Genomic DNA, 25,075 nt, shown 5'->3' on the forward strand with positions numbered 1-25,075 from the left:
CAGCGATGTGGGCTGAAGGACAGCGTGTTGTTGGCTGATCCCATTAGCCTCTCTTCTTACTATCATTACTAGTCTTATCTATAAAATACCAAAGGCCAAAAATAGAAAGAAAAATTAATAATCGGGTTAATTTTCTCTTTTTGAAGTTAAGCAGCCCTCTGGGCTCTTATCAAAGTTTTAAATTAACTCATGCAGCAGGTGATGCTGAATTTTGAATTGCTCTTTAATTGTGGGAAAGTGCAGGGTTTATGAAATGAATAAACAGTATTAGTTACTGAAATAATTTCATTATATAACACTGGGCTGAATATTAACAGCTTTGCATGCTACCAGACACTCAAACATTTATCAACATGAATATCATTTTTCAAAAAAACAAAAAAGATTAATCAAAAAAAGTTTATTATTAACTTTATTTTGTTTATTATTAATAATTAATAATTAGGAATCAGTCAGATCTACTGAATAAAAAGTGCCGGACACTCACAAAACTTGATTAAGGCATATTTTTTTCCAAACACTGTATTGCTCCATTATTTATTTTATTATGTATTATTTTATTTTTTATATATCATAAAAAACCTGTATTAAAACAACTGATTGTGGGGATAAACTGGTTTACAGACCATTTACAGGAAAGCGCTGTTTAATGCGTGACCTATGCTGTGACCTGTTAAAATGGCCTTCAGAGGTTTACGCTGATACAGTGAGGGTGAAGGGAGCATTCCTAGCTGTGACTGCTGTACCATTAGGTGAATTAGTTTTTCATGGTTGTTAATATGGGATCACTGATATCAGGTTTTCATGCCCTTAAATAGTGCATTAAACCGATACTAAACTGTGGTTTTGCTTGTAGGGAAACCATTGTCTTCTTCTCTAAATGGGTAGTTCTTATCCAGAATAGTCAATTACCAATAGTCAAAGGTCTGACTGCAGGAGACTATATTACAAGTAAAGTTCACGCTAATGCTGGTGGCCGTACGTGGTCTGTTCTTGAAACCCCAGAAAATGTAATTATTTGTAATGTAAACAATTATAGATTGGAGTAGATGTTCTGCACACACAAATACAGAGCCATTAGGATAGGATAACATCACCGTGTGTGTGTGTGTGTGTGTGTGTGTGTGTGTGTGTGTGTGTGTGTGTGTGTTCCTGGGTTCTGGGCCTTTCTAATTCAATTCAGTTCAAATTAGCTTGATTAGCATGACTGTAGTGTATGAAGCATAATATTGCCAAATTAATAGACATATACAAAAAATATAGATCAGGGTTCGGGAACCTTTTTTGTCCAAAGAGACATTTTTTGTTTTGTTTAGTTTTTTTAAGTTAATGCATTTTTCTAAAGTAAAAAAAAGCCATAGTAAAAAATAAAATAATATTATTATTATTTAAAAAAAAAAAAAAAATCCCCAATACAATTTCAACAGTAATAATAATAATAATAATAATAATAATAATAATAATAATAATAAATATTTATAATGCACTTTATATTAAACAAAATCTCAAAGTGCTAACACTATTAACAGTAGTAATTATTAGGTCAATAGACAACTAAAAATAAACAAATATGCAGCAAACAATAAATAAGTTGCAGCATGGAATTATTAGGGCTTCCAATATGAGGTTCAGTTACCAACTGATGAGCATGAATCCTCTTCGTGTGTGTGTGTGTGTGTGTGTGTGCTTGTCCATGTTGCGCCTGTAGTGCGTGCACAGCATCCTGTCAGTAGAACTCAGTTCTCTTTCACGACTTATCGCAAGTTTAATATTTATTTTCAATATAAAGCACATCCCACTCTTTTCTTTCTCATTCATTCATGATTCATTGTTAATAACTTTAAACAGTATCGTCAACTGAAATCTGACCAGATTATAATAAATATGATATGACACATTTATAGGACATATAAGGGTCTCTGCAGTAAATGCGAAAGTACCAGCAGGTGAAATGTTTCGACATGTCTCCTTGCACAGCAAAGCACCAGTTTCAATAAAATTATATATTAAAGTTTATATAGCCTACTTTTACATTTTCGCTGCTGTTCTAAAAATGGTATTCACCATTATCTTTAACAAGCTAAGCAGCTTCTTGAATCCCAGTGCAGGAGCTGTAGGTTTACCACAGAAACGCAGGTGGTTAGTTAATTTTATTTATTTATTATTTATTTATTTTATTTATTTATTTAACAGGGACCATACACAACCCAAATGTTGTGCCAGAGTTAGCTAAAATAGCTAATTTGCATCTGCGGTCCCTGGGCAGGATGGTGTTCAATACAATTACAGCATTCTATTACAATCCAAGAAAGAAAGAAGAAGGAAGAAAAAAAAAGAAAAAAAAAGAAAAAAAAGAAACAAATAATATCAGAAATATTGAATCAGATAGAAATTCATATAAAAAATAAAATAAAATAAAAAATAAACAAAAAAAATAATAATAATATTATATATATATATATATATATATATATATATATATATATATATATATATATATATATATATATATATATACATATACATACATATACATATACATATATACACACACATATACACATACATATATACACATACATATATATACATATACATATATACATACATACACATATACATACATATACACATACACATATACATATACACACATATACAATAATAAAAATAATTAATGATCACATAACTGATTTTTCTTACACCATAATTTAAGTTCCATTTTAAAAATACTAAATGATGTATAATCTCTAATATGAACAGGCAATGAATTCCTGTTCATTGCTGTGACTTGTGACTCTCATGAACTGAAAACACACTTTGGCCTGTACAACTTAAGAATATAATTATCATACACTTTTCATTAACTTCAATATGCTGTACAGTAGGGCTGCACGATTCGGAGAAAATGTATATTTGCGAATTTGCTATTTAATTATATTTTTTTTACAAATGAAAAATGTGTGTGTGTATAAAACATTTTGTGTTTATATATTAATATGACTAATAATTATTATGATTACTGCTAATATATATTTTTACAAATAAGAAATATTACCATTTACATAATTACAACATTTTCATAATTACAAATAAAAAAATAGCGTATGTCAGAATAAATATAAAAATATAATAATACTAATACTAATTTTTATTATTAATTATTATTACTTTTATTTTTAATATTTTACTATATATTATTTATAATATTATAAAAATATTATTATAAAAATCTGTGTTTGTTTATCTGTGATATCATTTCTTAAAGTCTGTCTTTAATATGAAATATGAACCTCTTGTGCATACACTGTGGGGGGAAAAACTCCTGTACATTGAAGAAAAACATGGATTGTCCTATAAATTTATAATTTTTTATGTTTATTACGTTTTAAAATGTATAAAAAGTATTATTTGCTTATTATTTATTACCTAAAGTTTTTAAATCATACTGAAGGCCAGAGGGCGCCCTTGAGCGGAAAAGCTACATTTGCCTCAGAGAAGTAATGACGTTAATTTTCAGGAAAAAACGTATGTAAACAGAAGATAGAAACCCTTTGATTAAACAATAAACACGACTGCAGCCGTCAAGGGTATTTTCATAATAATAAAGTATATTATAATGCAGTGCTGAGTGCTGATTGACATTGACATGACTTTATCACTGTAAAGAATACTATAAAATAATGCATCGTCTGCCTCAGTCTGTGATGAGAAGCCACATCAGCTCACAAACACTCGACTGACGAATATGAAGTGAGGTAAAGCATGTTATTAAACGTTGTCTTTTGTTGAACAGGTTTATGAACGCTTCACGTTTGTGAAGATGTTTGACTCGTGTTGCTTTTTCAAACGCAGGTTATAAGCGACTCAAACTCTCAGTCTTTCAGATGGGGCAGCGTTACTCCTGATCACAGAGCCACTCTACGCTAACACACTGGGCATTTATTTATTTCATTTAAAATCGCAGCCTTTGAGCTTTCATAATCGCACACAAGCCAAATCGCGATTGCAGTTTGATTTGGATTAATCGTGCAGCCCTACTGTACAGCAAGCAGTGGTGGAGGAAGTACTGAATCTCAGTACTTAAGTAAAAGTACAAGTAACCAGAAATATATTTACTTTAGTAAAAGTAGAAGTACTACAACGACAACCCTACTTAAGTAAAAAGTAAAAAGTACCTGATTTTAAATGTACTTTAAGTATTAAAAGTAAAAGTACTTGCATAAAAATGTATTCTCTTAATGTCTAATTCTAATAATTAAAAAGAAAAAAACAGTATGAGCGGTGGCGTTTTAATTGAGTTACTTTAGGGTTAATGGAATTGTTCTTACCATCTGTTGCCTAGTTTACATTCTGACTTACAATTCTGGTTATCTGCAAAGTTAAATGTGATTTTTCTGAAGCAACATTCTCATCAGCTTTGATGTATTTAAATCTTCATATTTATGATATTTTTTTATAAAGGACATTTTCTGCTAATCTTATTAAATATAGGCTTTGCTTAAGCTTTCCCTTTATATTCTTAAATTTGATTAATAAATTAAATTAGAATAAGATACAATAGGGTTGTTACCAATCAAATTAAATAATTAACACAGAAAAATTACAACTGCACTTAATAATGCTATGAGATTGTTTTAACTAAAAAAAGTTAACTAAACCACCAGTAGATGGCGGCAGGTGAATCCTTATGAGAGAGTCATTGAGTCGATTCGTTCAAACGGCTGATTCGTTCATAAATGAGGCAGTCGTTTATGAATAGGGCATTGAATCTTTGATTCAGTAACGCACTGTTGCTGTGCAATACGTTATGGTTCAGATGTGGAAATCTGATCTTGGAAATATTTTCGCTGCTGAAATAGAACAAAAGCAATAAAGCAACCAATAAAATGTAAGTGACTTGATGTTAATTCATTGTTTATGGAACTATCAAATTAAATCAGTGTCACATTTTCTGTCGTGATGGTATTCAGGAAAACTACACTCGTTGGTCGTGTCATGTGATGTTTTTTTAACTGTTATAAAATATAAAAACTAAACATTTTGAATTTTTTTGAGCGGAGCAGATTTATTTCCATTTCTCCTCGAGGCTGCGCGAGCCTCAACAGCGCAACCGTCAATTCATTAGCCTATAACGTACATTATATATTATTATCCTGGCAAGCCTTAATCTCGAGCCCTGAAACTGATCAGAAAATGTAACGAAAATGTAACGAAACGTTGTAGAAATGTAGTGGAGTAGAAAGTAAAATATTTGCTGCAAAATGTAACGAAGTAAAAGTAAAACTTATGCACTATTTATTCTACTTAAGTAAAGTACAGATACGTGAAAAATGTACTTAAGTAAAGTAACGTAGTATTTGTACTTCGTTACATTCCACCACTGACAACAAGGGAATTTAATTGCAGGCCTTTTCTGCAAAGAGCTGATCTCTGTTGTCTTTTTTTTTTTTTTTTTTTTAAATGTTATTGATCAATTGTTGGTAAGGTTTGAGAGACCTAGCTAGCCACATGATTTTTGTCAGTTGTGGCTAGTGAGCCATAGGTTCAACATACAGTGCATCCGGAAATTATTCACAGCTCTTTACTTTTTCCACATTTAGTTATGTTAGAGCCTTATTTCAAAATTGATTAAATTCATTAATTTCCTCAAAATTCTACAAGCAATACCTCATAATGACACCATGAAAAAAGTTTGTTTGAAATCTTTGCAAATGTATTACAAAAATAAAAATACAAATCACGTAAGTATTCACAGCCTTTGCTCAATACTTTGTTGAAACCCCTTTGACACCAATTACAGCCTCAAGTCTTTTTGAGTATGATGCTACAAGCTTGGCACATCTATTTTTATTTTTTATTTTTTATTTTTTGGCAGTTTCTCCCATTCTTCTTTCCAGGACCCCTCAAGCTCCATCAGGTTGGACGGGGATTGTCAGTGCACAGCCATTTTCAGATCTCTCCAGAGATGTTCATGTCTGGGCTCTGGCTGGGCCACTCAAGGACATTCACAGAGTTGTCCCGTAGCCACTCTTTTGTTATCTTGGCTGTGCACTAGTTGGAAGAAGAACCATTACCCCAGTTTGAGGTCTAGAGCGTTCTGGAGCAGGTTTTCATCAAGGATGTCTCTGTACATTGCTACATTCATCATACCCTCGATACTGACTAATCTCCCAGTTCCCGCTGCTTAAAAACATCCCCACAGCATGATGCTGCCACCACCATGCTTCACTGTAGGGATGTTATTGGCCAGGTGATGAGCGTGCCTGGTTTCTTTCAGACATGATGCTTGTCATTCAGGATAAAGAGTTCCATCTTTGTTTCATCAGACCAGAGAATTTTGTTTCTTGTGGTCTGTGAGTCCTTCAGGTGCTTTTTTAGCAAACTCCAGACGGCCTTTTACTGAGGAGTGATTTCTGTCTGGCCACTCTACCATACAGGCCTGATTGGTGCAGTGCTGCAGAGATGTTTTTTTCTTCTTCTGGAAGGTTCTCTTCTCTCCACAGACAAATGCTGGAGCTCTGTCAGAGTGACCATCGGGTGTTTGGTCACCTCCCTGACTAAGGCCCTTCTTCCCTTATCGCTCAGCTCTAGGAAGAGTCCTGGTGGTTTCAAACTTCTTCCATTTATGGATGATGGAGGCCACTGCGCTCACTTGGACCTTCAATGCTGCAGAAATGTGCCTATGCCCTTCACCAGATCTGTGCCTCGATACAATTCTCGAATTCTACAATTTAATTCAATCAATTTGTAGAAACATCTCAGGGATGATCAGTAGAAAAAGGAGCACCTGAGCTCAGTTTTGAGTGTCATGGCAAAAGCTGTGAATACTTGCATTCATGTGATTTATTTATTTATTTATTTTTATAATTATGCAAAGATTTTAAAGTAATTTCACATTGTCATTATGGGGTGCTGTGTGTAGAACTCTGAAGAAAAAAATGTATTTAATCAATTTTGGAATAAGGCTGTAACATAACAAAATGTGGAAAAAGTGAAGCTATGAATATTTTTTCGGATGCACTGTATATGTGTCCATGTAATAAATGTGTTATTACAATTAACACAAAAAAATATGAAGTAAATGAATACCGAGAGCAGTTATAAAGGGAAAAGAATGTTCAGTGTTTATCCCTCATGGTGGCAGGAGGACACACACTGCAATGCCAGGTGGATACTCTTTTCTTTCGATCCCAAAATATACAAGAGTCTGTGTGGCTCGCTTGCTGGAATTGAGGTCAAATTTGAGTGAAATAAGTGTCCGAAATGTTTTTTGTGTGTGTGTGTGTGTGTGTGTGTGTGTATTTGCTGCACTCCATGAGTGCAGCTTCTCTATGACTCCATCAGTGCATTGTGAACAGTCTGAGCTCTCTGGCTCTCTTGTGTCGACCCGTCTCACATACACTGATTGCTTATGCGATATCTTGTCAGGAGTCTCCCCATGACAATTATTGATCAGGTATGGTGCCAATTTATAATCAGACTTTATTCTGTGAAAGGACTCTAATTTCTTTAATTGCGTGACTATGATCTGCCAATCATGGATGTATTCTTCCTGTGTAATTTTTCCTATTTCATGAACTTTTGAATGCCTGCACTCTGCACTAAATTGTTGAATTGAGTTTATGTTTTTCCAATAAATAGTGCAGAGGTCACTCTCTGGGTCTCCTGCCCTGTAAGTAAGAGCCTAGCTCTCTGTCGGCCTGTTGGAACCAGAACTTAACTGCTCTTTTCTGGATTTCAGCTAGGAGAGGGAATCTGCCCAACTCTGGAGCTCTTTGAGCTTTTTTTTGTTGTTGTTGTAAAAATCAAGGCAGACAATTTCAACTGGGGTTTTGTCCCAGGATTCATAGTTTAGTTAAAAATTAGGTCCCCATATTTCACAGCCATATAGATGAACGATGAATGATTTTCGTGAATTGAATATGAACAGTGATTTTTGTTTTGTTTTGTTTTTTGTACTATTAAGTCAGATCTTTTATTGCAGTGTCAAATTATCCAGAAGCTGAGATTGTCAGAGTCATATGATTAAGAATTGTTCAGTCAAGTGTAAAATTATATTTCTTGTCATTAAGATTTTTTTTTTTTCTTTCTTGAAAGATCATAATCATTTGGACATCTCCATGTTTAATGTTAAGGCCCAATCACTACTTTTCTTTTCTAAAATTGAGAGGCTTGCATGCAGTCTCTCTTTATGAGGTAACAACAGCAGAAGGCCGAAAAGCAGAAACTGTCCTCTAGGTTCAGACCAAGGCTTCGTTTCCCAAAAGCATCGTAAGCCTACATTGATCTTAGAGACCATTAGTGGCAATTGTTCTATGATCAACTTAAGCTTATGATGCTTTTGGGAAATGCAGCCCATGACAAGAGGACTTTTCAAGTGTTGATGTCAAATCATTAATATAGATATTAAATATAACTGGCTGAGGCTGCAGCCTTGATGGACTCATTTAGTCTAACTGATAATCAGTCCGTTTGTCATTGATTTTAACAACGCATCTGTTCCTATTGTATGTATCCTTTACGTCATATGTCCTTCCTTTTAAGTTTTGAGAAAAGTCCATTGTACCAAACTGAATATTTTTTCTTGTTTTGTTTGCTGAACATCTTTTTGTATGAGTGTGTAAATGTGATTTGACAATTGTTTATAATCTTGTGTTCTTGAATGAACTAATCTAATCTACTATTAATAATGGAACAATAGTTTTTCGAAATTACTGCTCACTGTAATGCCCTATAATTATGTGGGTCATACTTCTCACCTTGTTTAAATGCTGGCTTTATCAAATTGTCTTTCCAGATCTCAGGAAAGTGTCCTGATTTTAATAAGAGATTGAATAATTTCAGAATAGCATCTTTCAGTTCGGGTTCAGTTTCAGCATCTCATCAGATATTCCATCCATGCCGTAGGATTTTATATATTTTTTCGGGATTTCATCTTTTCCATCAGTTGATTAAATTATATGGGCTGATCTTTTATAGTGCGTTCCAAGTTACATTGAGAGGACAGATGTATTTGGATGAGGGTTGGTTCATTTTGTGAATAGAGTTTTCCAGATGTTTGGGTCATAGATGGGAATGTGTTTGGCTTCTTTGGATTTATCTAAATTGTTCCGACTGCCTCATCAATCTTGTTGAGCTTTATTTTTCGTGTGATCAGCTTTTTCCTGTATTATAGTGACTTGTATGTTTTAAGGGTTTGTTGATATGTGGCTTGTGTTTGTTGGTTTACCGGGTCTCTGTTTTTTATTTGATCATGATCATCGTACTCATAATTCTCTCCTTACTTTTTGGCAATCTTTATCAAACCAACCAGATTTTGTTATTTATGTTTTTACATCTGTAAATGTTTATTTTTCTTTCCTGACCACTTTAGAAAATATAGTTAACTGTTCAGTTGCTAAATTCATCATTTTATTGTCCTTACTAAATAAAGTGAATAGAAATGAGTCTTTCATGTTTTCACCATGAGTGCTGTGGAGCTTTGGCTTCAGGCTGGGCAGGATTGTCTTAACTCCATATAAAATTTGGAAGGGAGGAGATGGTGCAGTTTAACCTTCTGATCTTTAGATGCCAGAAGATTCACTGACCTCTTCATGATAATGCTGTGTCATCACTGTGAAATAGTTCATTTTACTTTGGTGTGTATCAGTGATTATAAAATGCACATAGGCCTACTACTGTCCAGCTCTCTCTGCTCTCAGATGCACCGATTGAGCCTGAGTTAATTCACATACACATCTCTCTCTCTCTCTCTCTCTCTCTCTCTCTCTCTCTCTCTCTCTCTCCTCTCTCTTCTCTCTCTCTCTCTCTCTCTCTCTAATAACATTAGTCTTCTATTAGTGGCTAAAGCCTCTGTTACTACTCTGAAATTACGTTTTGGAATTAGCAATGGAGACTTGGGTTTAGATGCGCAAGTAATTAATCCTACATACGAGTGTTTTAAAGACAAAACCGGACAGATGTCTTGAAATAAATGTCTTTGTGTCGTGACTGCTTTAGCACCGCGGTGTGCAATATTTTTCCTAACAATTTAACCCCCTGTCATCAGTTAAAGGGATAGTTCACCCTGAAACATGAAAATGTCATGTTTATCTGCTTACCCCCAGGGCATCCAAGATGTAGGTTTGTTTGTTTCTTCAGTAGAACACAAATGAAGATTTTTAACTCCAACCGTTGCTCGTTGCTTGCATGTCAATGGGGTGTTTTCAATCAGAGCCACAATGAGAGAGAAAAACACATTAGATATAGGTGGTTTCGGCCCACCCTTAACAGCTAAAATATGGAATTACCTTTGTCTCAATAAAACTGAGCGAAACTTTATAAAACTGAACAAAACTTTTTCAGAAACTATCAAAAGTATGATAGTATTTTTATCAAAATATCAAAAAATGTGTATTTTGCAAAATTTTGTTTCAAATCTTTTGTAATGGCATATTTTTGATTAAAAAATAATAATAAATAATTTCATTCAATTTTATAAAGTTTTGTTCAGTTTTATTGAGACAAAGGTCATTCCATACTATAACAGGTTTAACTCTTCATATATATGCGTGTGTGTGTTAATATTCCTTAACTGTAGGGCTATCTCCTTGGTTTCTGCAAAAAGTCTCATGTCCTCTTTATAAATATGGATCGGGTCATATAGATGATATTGCTGATGCTTTGGCACTGGAGCACAGACAGCTATCTTCACATTGATTGTGTTTACGATCCTTTGTGGTATGTAGTAAGTTTGCGATGATGACCTTGCTGCTATCTGTTTTAACCTCGCTGCACAGGGCTTCAGTGAAGTCCACCCTTGTAGCACAAGTTTAGGTTGTTTGTTCCAATGTGTAATATTATGTGTGACAGTGCATCCAATGCATCCTCTCGCAGTAGTCTCAAAGCAGAGTGTGAGAAGGGAAACCAGAACTTCCTCACAGATCTACCTGGAAACAGGTCGTCTGTGGTCAAAATGGTGGCTATTGGAGTCACAAAGGATGACAAAGACTTTACTCTTCTGTTCTCTGTCGGTGTTCACGGATGATGTTGCTGTAGTTGGCGGGTGAGTCTGTGTGATACTGCTGCTGTATTTCCTCTTGAGGTTGTGAGCGGCTTGGTGAGATTGACAGGTTGCAGGAGTTGAAGGAGCTCTGAGATTGTGTGTTGATACGTTGCTTGTGTTTGTCATGCGTTCAGGTGTGGGGGTGCTTTGTGTTTGTGTGCTGACACACTACTGATGTTGTTTTGTGTGTTTCTGGTTTCTTCAGCAGTCTCTCCTGTGTGTTGCCATGTTGTTTTCTTCTATCCAGTTCATATTTCACCCTCCTCAGCTCCTGTCCTCTTTTAATAGGATGACTTGTCTCTGTGTTAGAGGAGTTTCTGTGCTCGAACCAGTCTCAGTAGCAAGCTATGTTTGCATCCAAAGCTGCAAATTTAACTTAATCACAAATTGGAATATTATATAAAACATTTGCAAATAAAGCACTGTTTCCATCCAGTCAGTCGAACAGAACAAAATCATCAGTCCCTACATGGTAAACTGGCGATAAATAGCACTGAAAGTATTTGCAGAAAATATGCTTGAAATATGAAGGCAAATATTATACAAACATAACTTTAACATACTCATAAATTATGCTAAATATTTCTTAGCATTAAATAACACCAGTAATAGGCTATTATTAACAGCAAATGCTTTGCAAAAACAGAAAATAACCACCTTTCAGCCTGTCACCATCATGCAAACAAGAAATATCAAACATACAGTAGTAGTTCTTTACAGGAATTTTTCATTCCATTGAGCTAAAAAGTATAAGTATATAATAATAATATATATAATATACAGTCAGTAGCGCGGGAAGGGGGGTGCTGCGGGGGCTGCGTTATAGCATCAGCCCCCCTGGTGGGGGGCTGTGGACTAAAATTATATTGTATTTAAAACATGAAATGAATTAAAATAAATTAAAATAGACTGACATAACATACTGTGTTTTAATGGGATTAAAATAATGGGCCGTGGATAAGATATAAACTAATTAATAATTATTTTAATAATTCCTCAGGAAGTGCTTTCGTCACCATCATGTCACCTCACTCACTCTCGTTTGGTCATGGTTAGCAATAAGCAGCAGAAACGTATTTGTAGACTTTTTTTGAGTAACGTTACTACTAACACTGTTAAGAAAAGTAAAATTGGGAAATCTTCTCAAATAAAGTATGTAAACAACAACGACACTGACCTTGACACCGACACAAACTCTGTTCAGACATCCGCGAGGTTTGTGAGCTGGACGTTAACATGTAACCTACTCTCACCAGTCTGCTGAGGTCGGGACACATGATATTTTACAAACGTGATTATGAATCATTATTTCTCCAAATATGCGCACATGATGGACTAAAAGCCCTGGCAGATGCTGAATATTGTATGTAGCCTATGAACACAAATAAAAAGAATGCTTTATGAGTGATGATTAACGTGTGTCTGTGTATGATCCATGGGTGTCGGAACCATTGTGTGTCGTGAGGACAAGACTCACCCACTTTTAAAGACCAATGATATTGGACCCACTCACTTTTATCGTCACTAATTCAACACGTCTGTTTCCCTAACCGAGAAAAACGGATTAGGTGTTTGACTCTTTTTTTCCACTTTTCTAATATTTTCTCAATTTTTATTGAAAATAAATGCCTTTCTGATCTGTGATGTGAAAAGGGAGTAGAGCGAGTTCGGCAAAAGGCAGGGCAAACAACTCAGTGATTTCCGTAATTTTGTCTGGCGCAATCAATCGTTTAGTAAACTGCAGTATATTTGTATCTAACGTTACTCCAGCAAAAACAAATTCTGAGACCACCCACAGTTTTGCTTCCGACACCCATGGTATGATCGCGTTTTAACAAGTAATTAATTTTAAACAACAATAATCTGGGGCGGTGGGTCCGTCTGTGCTCTTTGACGGTAAAGGGGGGTTCTACTACAACACCTGTCTGGTCGCCATGACAACATAATGACGTCACACATTTTCCGACCCAACTTTCAGCCCCCCCGGAATTAAACGGCTTCCAGCGCGCCTGGATACAGTATATACATAATGTACATACATTGTACATTGTGCAATTGCACTTTGAGATTCTTCGGAATGAAAAGTGCGTCATAAATAAAATCTAATATTATTATTGTTGTTGTTGTTTTTATAAATTTAACAGAACAAACATACAATTAAAAACAGTTATTTTATCGGTTATTTTCAGGGTTTTTTTTTCTTCAAGTTATTCGTCGGCAGTGAATGTTTTTTTTTTTATTAATTATTTTTTAATCTCATGTTTTATTAGAGACCGCTTCCCTGTCATTGACAAGATTGTCCGGCTTTCCATGTTCTCACTGTTATACAGTAGGGGGCGCTACTACACATCTTCTGAACGAGTACTGAATCTTCTGAACAAAACACAGGCGAAGAAGCAGCAGAAACAAGCAATGTCATAAGCAGATGCATGTAAAATAACACGATCATCAACATTAAACAGCATATAAATCAGAACTGCCTAATGTTACTGAATGAAATGTCGACCCAGGATGAGCTAGCTATAGGACTGTGAAGATTTGGGGGTGTTGATGGATTCAGTCTACTCCATCTGTGTGTTGATCATCTTTCTGATTCACATCCGTTTGTAATCTTTGACAAAAATGCCATTTTCTCAGTTTTTGTATTTTTTTTTTCCCCATTAAATCTTACCCACATGCAGTTAAAATTGTATTTTGAAATAACAGACTAATACTGAACCATGAAAAGACTCTGCTTTTCAGAATGACCAAAACAGCATTTCAGATGCTGTGCAACGACATCGGTCCACTGGTGGGTGCAGTTATGCCGCAATACTTTTTTGATGCACATTTGATGAAATTTTATTGGTAAATGTGTTACCATCATAGTTTATGTGCAAAAAATAAAAAAAATGTACCGACTCAGTTGAGTGCATACGTTTTTTATGCACATTTTTGGATTTCTTGGCTTTCCATGTAGCCTCTGCATGGCTCTCTATTTCAGGAGCTTTCTTAATCGTCTGAACCTCTAATTTAAGGTTTTTGAAGTTCCTCTGGAATTTGTTAAGGCTGGTTTCTGGTCCCTGGACCGTGACTGTACCATCATGATAAAGGTTCACAATCAGCTTTGTCTCCTTCCAGAGCGAGTGCCATTACTGATGCCTCCTTTTCTTCTACATGTCATTAAATTATGTCATTACTTTCCTATAATTCCTCCGGAGTCTGTTCTGTTTGCTTATTGCTTTGCTCCCCCCCCCCCCCCCTCTCTCCCCCTCTCTCTCTCTCTCTCTCTCTCTCTCTCTCTCTCTCTCTCTCTCTCTCTCTCTCTCTCTCTCTCTCTCTCTCTCTCTCTCTCTCGTTTCTGTGTTTATTAGCACATTATCTCCCTTGGAGGCTCTCTGTATCACAGACTCACACAACCCAGCCAGATCATTTTAGTCCTTTATTTGTGTTTGGAGGACTGACAGCAGCTGCACCAGCAGATCATTCTGTCTGTTTACTGACTTCATGCATGTTGAAATATACAGATAAACCGAGTATGTATGCACGCACAATTTTAATTATTAACGTTTAATTGCAACTTTGAATACAGGGTTTATATATTTATGTTCTTTTTAATTGTTTTATTCAATTTGATTAATTGTGCAGCAGCCATACTTTGTAAAATCAGAAATATTTATATCTTAATTTTTGTTGCTTGCTTTCACCTTTGAAAATTGCACTACAGCTATGTAAACCATATGGATAAGCTGAAAACAGTTTGGTGTAGTGAAGGTTTTTCATGTGTTCCTCAGTATGGTTTACTTTATAATGCAAACCTTACATTTTGCCATTTTTAAAGAGGGCCTACAACTTTCTTTAGTCTTTATTTTAGTGCAGTTTTCATGAAACTTAACCCACATTCAGGGGATTCAAAAAAAAGTATGTATGACGCTAAAATAAAACAAAGTATGTTCTTTCTTTTGATATATTGCATGTTAAAATATTCATACAACTTGTGGAAATAATCAGGTTATTGAAATAATCAAAAATGCTGGTTGTGGCTTGCACCTTCTTTTTTATTTATTTTTATTTTAAAGCTGGCTGGGAGAGAGTATTTTGTATTTTTTTAATACAAAATATAATAGCAATTTATATTCTCAGTGATCCTAAAACAACTTTTCTCTGAATTTTTCTAACTCGTGTACAAAAGTAAAGTGTAGAGTGTTATAAATGGCATTAGTGGTTGTTTGTTTATTTCACAGATGTGTAGAAGGTGTAGTTACCATAGCAACATCTCTGCTATAATAGCAGTAGGCAGTGAGATCATATTTTTGCTTTAAACCTCTAATAATAATTGTCACAACCTGTAGAATATATTCGTGAGAAATGGATCTATTTGGAGCATGTTAAAGGGTTCATATAATGGCATTTTTGTACAAGTTAATATGATTATTTAGTGTCTAAATGAAAACGTTGTAATATACATTAATAAAAAATTATCATTAGTATTGTAAGAAAACACTCATTTTACCTGGTCAAAAACAGCTCTGTTTTCAGCAAGCCGTTCTCATGCATACGGCTTTAAATGCTAATGAGCTTTGCTCACCCCGCCCCTCTGTTCTGTGGGGGGGCTTTCACTCTCACTCACACACACACACACACACACACACACGCAGAGTGTCGCCGTTGACAACAGTAGAGCCGAAAGAACGGCCACGCGAGTCTATGAGGAGATATGTGCAACTTTAGCAATATGAACCGGTGTCTGACAATGGGACAAGACAACAGCTTCAGCGAAATGCGACAATTAAGGCTAAACAGGACGTTTCTGAATGGTTGGTTAAGGTAATGTCACTGATCTGTCTTTATAAACAGGCTGATGTTTACATTAGTTCATTGACAGATTGATGTTACAGCTAATGCCAATAAAAACTTTTTTTCTGTAACGTTAAATGTCGGCTTGTCAGTGATGCTTAACGTTATCAATAAAGTGTAATAGCTGTTACAACACGATTTATTTATTTTTTGACAGTAATTTATAAACCATCTACATAATTAAGCTCATGTTAGTTACCACGTCCACGTTAACTTTAAAACTGGTGTACACAGTTTGTAATAACACAACCATAACGCGTTGTTCATTATAAACGTGGGATTATGAATTATATTGAGAACGTCATACATAGAAAGCATGCCGTAATGTAACTTACCCACTTTAGCCGCATTCATCGTGAAACGTGTAACTTACGCGTTTCAAACTACTCAATGATGAGAAATGCTTCACGGTTCGCGCAGACATAAAAACATTGACGAAAACAAAACTCAGCCACTGCGTCTTGAGCGGTTTGGATTTACAGATTTAGGAACATCAGAATGACTGCTGTGTTCATTATTGCACCCAAGATCAGAACACTACAATCGCTTAAACGCCATTCTGCTCCAGCCTATTCACAATGGCAGACTGTGACAGAGCTCGCTCAGGGCGGGTCTGAGATGAAACTGCTTTGCTGCGTCCCAATTCGCCTACTTATACTACGTCCTAAAAGTATGTACTCTTTTTGTGAAGAAAAAGTATATACTTTTGAGTGTGTAGCAGAAAAGTATGCAAGCTTCGGGACATACTACTTCGCCATCTTTAACGGACTCTGTCGCTTAGTTACGTGCACCCCGTCACCGTTTATCTGCCCTGTCAATCATCGTCAGATTCGTCACAGTTCAAATCCTTCACATTCAGTTTAATCTCCTACCGTATCGGAGAGAAATGTAGCCGCTCGTTGATCTGTCATTTGTGGGTCTTTAATGCAGAGACTCTCCTCATGTATTTACAGTTTAAATATAATGATGCATTTAAAAGTTAATGGCCAAACGTGTCATTTCAAAAGTTCTCAATGCTGCCGCGGGTGAAATATAATGTGACAACACTGAATAAATATATTTTTGTCAGGTTAAATATTGATAGTTGGTCACTCAAACCCCTTTATCTAAACTTCTCTACTTAACCGTGGAACTCGCACATCCGTCATGTTTGTAGTTTTTTAACGCTTTTTATCCGCGTTTGTAGTTCTAATCGAATCCTCGTCCAACTCGCAATGGGTTGTGGGCAATATCAGCCGTTAGAGTGCCCATCGATCCATACTGTGAATTCGGACCGGAAATAGTAAACCATCCGGGAATCTTTGGAATACTCTTTTCAACATACTACGATTTGGGACATACTAATTCTATTTTCGAATACTATTTAGGATGGATAGTATGCGAATTGGGACGCAGGGCTTGTCAATCAACAGTCGGGGGAGGGGTGTCGGGCCGTGTGACGTCACACGGCCGAACGGTTCCATTTGAGACAGGGGAAAACATATAAGGAGATGATAAAAACACTTGATGGATTTTTATCATTATAGGATGGTTGTGTACAGGCACTGCCAACACACATTTCCATTCAATCAGCTTGTAAAAGTGCATACCATTATATGACCCCTTTAAAGTTTTTTTTTTTAGAAACTAGAAACAAAAACACTTTTCACTATCAAACAAGAACAAAATGTCTGAGTATAACACAATGAGAACTGACCGTGAACTGCATGAAACACAGAGTTTAAAAGGAACCCAAAAATGAAAATTATCCCATTGCCTAATTTTCTTACCCTCAAGCCATCCTAGGTGTGTATGACTTTCTTCTTTTAGCCGAACACAATCAGGGTTATATTTGCTCTTCCCAGCTTTGTAATGGCATCGAATATAGTGCCCAAGTTTTTGAAGCTCCAAAAAGCACATCCATCCAAGGCCTAAATGCCTTCCTGAAAGAGAACGATTAACGAACCTGGAAGCAAAGAGGTTAGAGAAAAGCAGAAAAAAAAACCCAGATGATTTTGATGTGAGAGAAGAGGAGCTATGTCATACTTTGGGTCAGAGGTCAGCCTTCCGCCAGAACTCTAGTCTTTCGTGACTGACCATACGGCTGTTGCCGGAAGCCAGGGATTATAGTTTATAAAACGTTTTAAATATGGATATTTTTCTTACAAAAACCAATCACTTTCCCTTCAGGGTGCATTTATTAACCGACTGGAGTCATATGGATTACTTTTATAATTTATGGATGTGATTTTTTAAACTTCAAAAACTCGGGTTCTATTCAATGCCATTACAAATCTGGGAAAAGCTAGATTATTATTTAATATAACTCTGATTCTTATTTTCGTCTGAAAGAAGAAAGTCATATATATCTAGTCATGTACACCCTTGAGGGTGAGTAAATTATTGGATAATTAAAAATTTTGGGTGAACTTTTTCTTTAAATAGACAGACCAAACCAATCAATGAAATGAAGGTCTTGTGCAAATTAATCAAACTATGAACAACCAAGGTAACTAATTGCAAAAGAAAGAATCTTTTGTATTTCAGTATGTGGGACACTGCTTGGTTGGTTTTTATTTGAGCAGTTTGCTGCTGGATAAATGTTACTACTCATACCAGTTAAATATTTGTTTCTGATAACGATCATAATTACGGAAAACCTCATTTGAAGAATGTATTTGTCTGATTCCAGAATCTTCCTCTTCGGGAAATGTCTTAATGGACACAACAACAACACGCACCACAACTCGCCCTGTTACCGTCACCACGATGACCACTTCCACCTCCACCACCACCACCACAACTACCACCACAACCAAATCACCCGCCACGACGACAACGACGCCGGTCACACGGAGCACAGCGTCAGACCGCCAGTCTCCTCCCGAGGCCCCCACGCGCGCAGACCCTTCCTCTGTCCTGCCCAATATCGCTGTGGAGTTCTGCAGCCCCGTCACTGACTCCACCCTCACCTGGCCGAAAACACGACAGGGTCAGTTTGCCAAGCAGCCATGCCCAGCTGGAACAATCGGTAAGTTGCGGTTTTCAAGGAATCATCTAGTAGACAGTAGTAACTGTCCTGTTTTGCGCACACGTTTTTTTAATGTTGATTCTTAAAGGGGTGGTTTTGTGATGTTTTTCTAAGCTTGGTTGTGTTTATGGGGCGCAGTATAACATGTCTTAATACTTCTTTTTTTTCCCGCCGTATTTTTCATATATTTGACCTTTATTCCACACCGCTGTCTCCACTGTCCTTTGAACGGCTTGTTTGCTTGCTGCTTCTATGAAGCCCATCCCTCCGAAAAACTCAGTGGTGTTAGATTGGTTAGATGGTCAAATGTAGTTTTGTGTATTTTTATTGGCTGAAGTGCCAAGCACAGGTTGTCTGGAAATGCCACGGCCCTACCATTACGGGCAGAAGTCACATTTGCGGTGACTAGCAAGGGTTTATGATGTCACAAACCCGAGAAGAAGCTCGTTGTAGTCCAAACCGGCCATTTTTGTAGGCAATAAGCTACCATAACTTTAAAAGACAAAGAAGAACTTTCAGCGCTGTAACTTTGCAGATACTGCTTATGCTCAAGCAGCAACATTACACACTAACTAAAGTTATAAGAGTGAAATTGCATGCCAATCTTTTTATCCTCTTCAACTCAACTTTGATAATCAAAATTACATATTTAAATGTTCTTTCCCCCGAGGAAAATAATTTCTTTGTGCCTTAAAATAGCTTGAATGTAACTCTACACCCTTGCCTCGTTTAGTAGGCTATACGAGGATTTTAGAATAAGCTGATTAGACTATGTTCACACTGTCAGTCCGAATGTGATTATTTGTGTATTTGGAATCTGATCTTAAATTATAACCGTCCACATTGTGTATCGCAACTGTTCAGATCTGATTTGAGTGTCCCATGCCACTCTTTAGTTATCCCGAATATCTGCATTGCTTTCTACGGCAATGATGTTGAGTTGCTAGATATACATGAGAGGAAACAAGTGAGAGGAAACAAGTTAATACAATCCTGCAAATTTAACCTATATAGGCTAACTTTAACTGCCGTAATAATGGCTCATTTCAAATGTTTACGTGTTTTTCTTCTCTTTTGAGCGGTGATGAAAAAAAATGCATCTCGTAAATATGCGCAATTATATGATTGCTCTGGAGTGGTCAAAAAGGATATAAACAATTAGTTTTGCAGTGATCTCTTCTTTAAAACTCAAAGATGTGGATTCGAACGGCAATTAAATCACCACACGACCTTAGTGTTTGTCAAAAAACAGTAGGTAATTCAGCCGGGGATTTTTACGCAGGTGGTGGGAGAAAAACAATGACATTCTGGGTTCAGACGGCAATAAAATCACAGACTAGCCCCTTTAAATGATAAAAATACCTTATTATCAATTGCTGGAAACAATTGCCATCTGAATGGGGCTTTTGTTTACAAATCATTTAATTTTTACCTTCAATAGTATAGTGGGCAAAATAAGCAATCAAATCAACAATAGGCCAACACAACAGAAGTGCTGTGACTAATCCCAGTTAGTCTAGCACATTGATTATTATTATTTTATTTTTTTAACCCTTATGTTCCGACCCAGAGAGTGTTCTTTTTTTCCGAAAATGTTAGTTAAAGGGTTACTTCAGCGCTGGGAAGATGAATCTGTATTTAAACTGGGTCATTAATGTAGTAGAAATGTGAAATTATTTTTGAATTTGGTGCTTTCTAGACTGAGAAAAGACTACAATTCCCAGAATTTTTAGCTGCCCTGTGAGGCCATTCCCAAAGCCACCTACTGGATTACTGTTAGATACTGAGTTAGAGAACAGACACTACAATTAAATACTGAATGTGTCTGTTCAATATAACGATTGATTTGCCGCGTGAGTCTCCCTCAGGAGTCAGATTACATTTAACGTCATAAATGAGCTAATGAGCTCTCGTGATGAGAGATAAGGTAATCGCGGCCACACTCGCAGCATACATTAATGGCGCGTGTTCAGTCTGGTGTGTTTTCAGTTCATGCCTTTGGAAGCTTAACTTTCATAGAAATTAATTTGAGAAGTTAAAACACTTACATTGCTTAGCATTCGTTTAAATGAGTGCCTGCAGCTGAGCTGTTCTGTGAGTGTGATCTCTCATCCCCCATGTACAGATTGAAAACATGTGGAAATGGCTCCCTCTGCTGGCTGTAGTCTTTAGCCTTTGGCCAAACATTCTAAAGATGATGCAAATATCGTCAATTTGCGTCACGGGAGGAATTTTTCCAGAAATAAAATGCATTTATCTTGTCTCAAGGGGATATGAGGGGGGGAAGCACAATCATTTGATTATACTCCAGGGTTTCTACTGATACAAAGCCATATGCTAATCGCTGAAGTAACCCTTTAATGTTAATGCATTGGACAGGGTATAATTACTTCCCATCATTTTTTTAAAAACTTTTTTGGGGACACAAATATGACAAAAAACTGTCTATAAATCTGTTGCTAACGCATGCACACCATCACCAAATATTGGACTCAATTCCCCCACCAACCCATCCTTCCCTTAACTAGGACAGGCCCTGCACCATCATATTTTAACTACTGAACTAGGTTTTCATTTCAGAAATCAAGTCACCTTAACCAGGAACATGCTAGCAATCATATAACGATGCCCTGACCAGTTTTTACAAAGCAAATAAACCCTCTTTACTACATGTTTAACACCTTGTTTTGGTAACCCAGGTGTGTTGTTTGTGTGGTACTTTTTTTTTTCAGTGGTTATTAGTGAATCTCTGGATGTGAAGTAAATGAGCGGCGCACAGCGGGAGCACAAATAACACAAACGCAGCACATGCATCAAACACACCACTGCAGCGCTGAGAGAAAAATCCTCCCTTCACTCTCTCTCTCTTTCTCCTTCTTTTTGTCATCATCTTTTACCTTTGTCTGTTATGTGTTACTCTTGTTCCTCTAGTTTTCTTTCCCTAAATCAAATTACTGATATTTCCCTTAATTTCTCCTGCTGCATCCTGCTCTTATCAAAACATTTCCAGTCTGCAGACTGGCTGGTTTCCATGGTTTCAGGTGATTGGCAGTTTCTTCATGATTAGTTGTTTGTTCTTGAAGTTTTCAAAGTGCCAGACTGGAGCTGTGTTTGGAGGATTTGTCCTCTGGCCATATAATAAATAAAAAAATAAAATAAAAAAAGTATATATATATATCTTCATAAACTATCAATCAAACAGCAACAACAAATACTAGAATTGTATTGATTTTCTTTTAATGCCCTACCCTAATATATATACTACCTTTCAAAAGTTTGATAAATTAATTATTTTAATCAGCAAGGATGCATTAAATTGATAAAAAGTTAAAGTAACAATTTTCATTATAAAAAGTTTGTTTTTTATTTACTTTTAAAAATTGTAATTTACTAAACTAAATAATACAAAATAAATTGCATACATTACTGTATATTGAATGAATATATATATATATATATATATATATATATATATATATATATATAATATTTCAAATAAATAATAGATTTAAAAAAAATATTGTAACATAATTTGCTGTTTTTACAATGATTAAAACATTACTGCAACATTACTATTATTATAAACAGTCCCCTATATTGTGAATAATGGACTATATGATTTGGCAGAGGTATTATATTGATTGTTATCGTGTTAATAATGCATGTATTTGTTTATTTACCATTAGTGTTTCTTTAATCAGATTTGTTGTTAGTGTTTTTGTTGGGTCTGGCAGCAGCAGGACATTTGTGTGTGTGTGTGTGAATGTGTGTGTCTGTGAGTGATCGCACCTGAGTGCTGATAGAGTCACCCGAGTGGAAGAATATGACATTTTTTCTCCTTTCTGTCCTTCTAATTAGAGACAAGAATGAGATGTCTCCCACCATGAGCTTTAATTGACCTTTACCGATGCACTCCAGGGAACGAACACACACACACACACACACACACACACACACACACACACACACACACACACACACACACACACACACATCTGCATCTGGCTGTAGTTACATCTCTCTCTCTCTCTGTCGCTCACTCACTCACTCTCTCTCTCTCTCTCTCTCACACACACACATACACACACTGCAGTGATTTTATCTCCATCAGAGGAAGTAATTACACATTCTTTTATGATCACAGACGTTTGATCACTGCGTTTCTTGTCAGTTCTGGATGCAGCAGTGAAGGACGGGACTTTTAAATGTTATTGTGCATGTGTTTATGTTCCTCTAACAAAGCATGATATGAACACTCAACAGTGATAGGCAGTAATGCCACACTTCTCTGTGCAGGAACGGCTTTGTTTGCCTGTCAGGGTCCCGAGGGACTGTGGGACCAGCAGGGGCCCGACCTCAGCAACTGCACCTCCACATGGGTCAACATCATCAACCAGAAGGTTTATGAAACACACTCACACTCAGTTTCCATGTTTTATGGGGACTCTCCATACATGTAATGGTTTTTATACTCTACAAACGGTATATTCTATCCTCTACACTAGCACTACCCCTAAACCTACCCATCACAAAAAACTGCTATGTAATAATTTCAAAAAAGATAATTTTGTATGATTTATAAGCTTGTTTCGCCTAATGGGTACCAGAAAAATGCCCCACAAGGTCAACATTTTCTGGTATTACTTGTGGGGGCATTTGGTGCCTATTAAGTAAGGAATACCAGGACCACACACACACACACACACACACACACACTCGCGCGCGCGCACGCGCACGCACACACACACACACACACACACACACACACACACACACACACACACTGATAAATACTTTTAGATTATATAATATTAATGAAACAAAATGCCATTTAAGCATACTTGAAGAAATCACACTTCTGTGACTACTTAACACATTTAAGTGCACTTTAAAAAAGTGTCCTTCATAATGTCAAAATTTTTACTTTAAAACATTACTAAAACATTACTCTAACATACTTGTACTTCATTATAATTTTAACTAGTATGCTATTCGATATTACATTTAAAAAATATATATTTTAATGTACTAAATTGTAAATTCATTATTACAAATGTGTGATTACAAATGTATTTAAATTATTTAATAATAATAATAATAATTAGTTACATTTATATAGTGCTTTTCTAGGCACTCAAAGCACTTTACATTTAGAAGGGGGAATGTCCTCAACCACCAACAATGTGCGGCATCCACCTGGATGATGCGACGGCAGCCATATTGCGCCAGAACGCTCATCATACACCGGCTTATGGTGGAGAGGAGACCAATCAGTATATGGGGATTATTAGGAGGCCATGATAGACAGGGGCCAATGGGCAAATTTGGCCAGGAGGCCAGAGTTACACCCCTACTCTTTATCGAAGGACATCCTGGGATTTTTAATGACCACAGAGAGTCAGTACCTCGGTTTAACGTCTCATCCGAAGGACAGTGCTCTTTGAGAGTATAGTGTCCAAGACACACAACAGGGTGCGTGGCATGATGATGGTTTCGCTCCATCGTGATGTTGGTCAGCCGGCACGGCACAACCCTACTGTACATTACGATGAACTTGAATGCACATTAAATTAAAGGCATTTAGAAGATTATCCACTCATTTTCCCCTGGCCTTTATTTAAGACCAGCCTTAATTTGTTTGTGCTGACCACGCCCCCGGCCACTATCAGAGGCCCAGCGTTTAATTGACCACAGGCTTTTATTTGAGGAATTACGGTATGTGGTTGTTTTGACAACCAGATGCATTCAGACTTTAGTTTTGACTGTAAGGCAGTTCAGACCAACTCAAAGTGGATTTTAGTGTTCTGCTTCTGCGTTCGTCAACACGCATGCATCAAGAGCTCAAGGGTTAATCTTTTAGCGCAAGTCAACTCGTGCACCACTGACTGCCGGAAGCTAGTTATTTTAGTCTATAAAGTTTTAAATATTCTTACACAATTAGCCAGTTCACTTCAGAAAGCCTTTATTAACCCTCGGAGCCCAGAGGAGCAGTTATATGATGGATAGATGCACTTTTATGGACTTCAAAAAATGACATAACCATTTACTGCCATTATAAAGCTTTGAAAAATAAGGACATTTTTCATATAAATTATTTTGAGGGTGCGTAAATCATGGCCTAATTTTAATAAAAAAAGAAAAAAAAAAAAAAGTCCTACTCTAAAAAACACTTTAAAGTTCTT

At 36.3% G+C, this 25,075-nt stretch overlaps 1 protein-coding gene across 32 annotated transcripts in view; it reads left to right on the forward strand.

The window, feature by feature from the left end:
* The window catches only part of LOC137049274 (adhesion G protein-coupled receptor L3-like), a 425,717-nt gene that overhangs the window by 283,766 nt on the left and 116,876 nt on the right, over positions 1-25,075 (forward strand). For all 32 annotated transcript variants that reach the window (XM_067427809.1, XM_067428692.1, XM_067428735.1 and 29 more), the window contains 2 exons: positions 18,555-18,893; positions 23,190-23,293. In XM_067427809.1, coding sequence (XP_067283910.1) covers positions 18,555-18,893; positions 23,190-23,293 — 443 coding nt within the window. The remainder of the gene's footprint in view (positions 1-18,554; positions 18,894-23,189; positions 23,294-25,075) is intronic.

Source organism: Pseudorasbora parva, chromosome 1 (assembly GCF_024679245.1).
Source record: "Pseudorasbora parva isolate DD20220531a chromosome 1, ASM2467924v1, whole genome shotgun sequence".
In the NCBI taxonomy this organism is placed as follows: domain Eukaryota; kingdom Metazoa; phylum Chordata; class Actinopteri; order Cypriniformes; family Gobionidae; genus Pseudorasbora; species Pseudorasbora parva.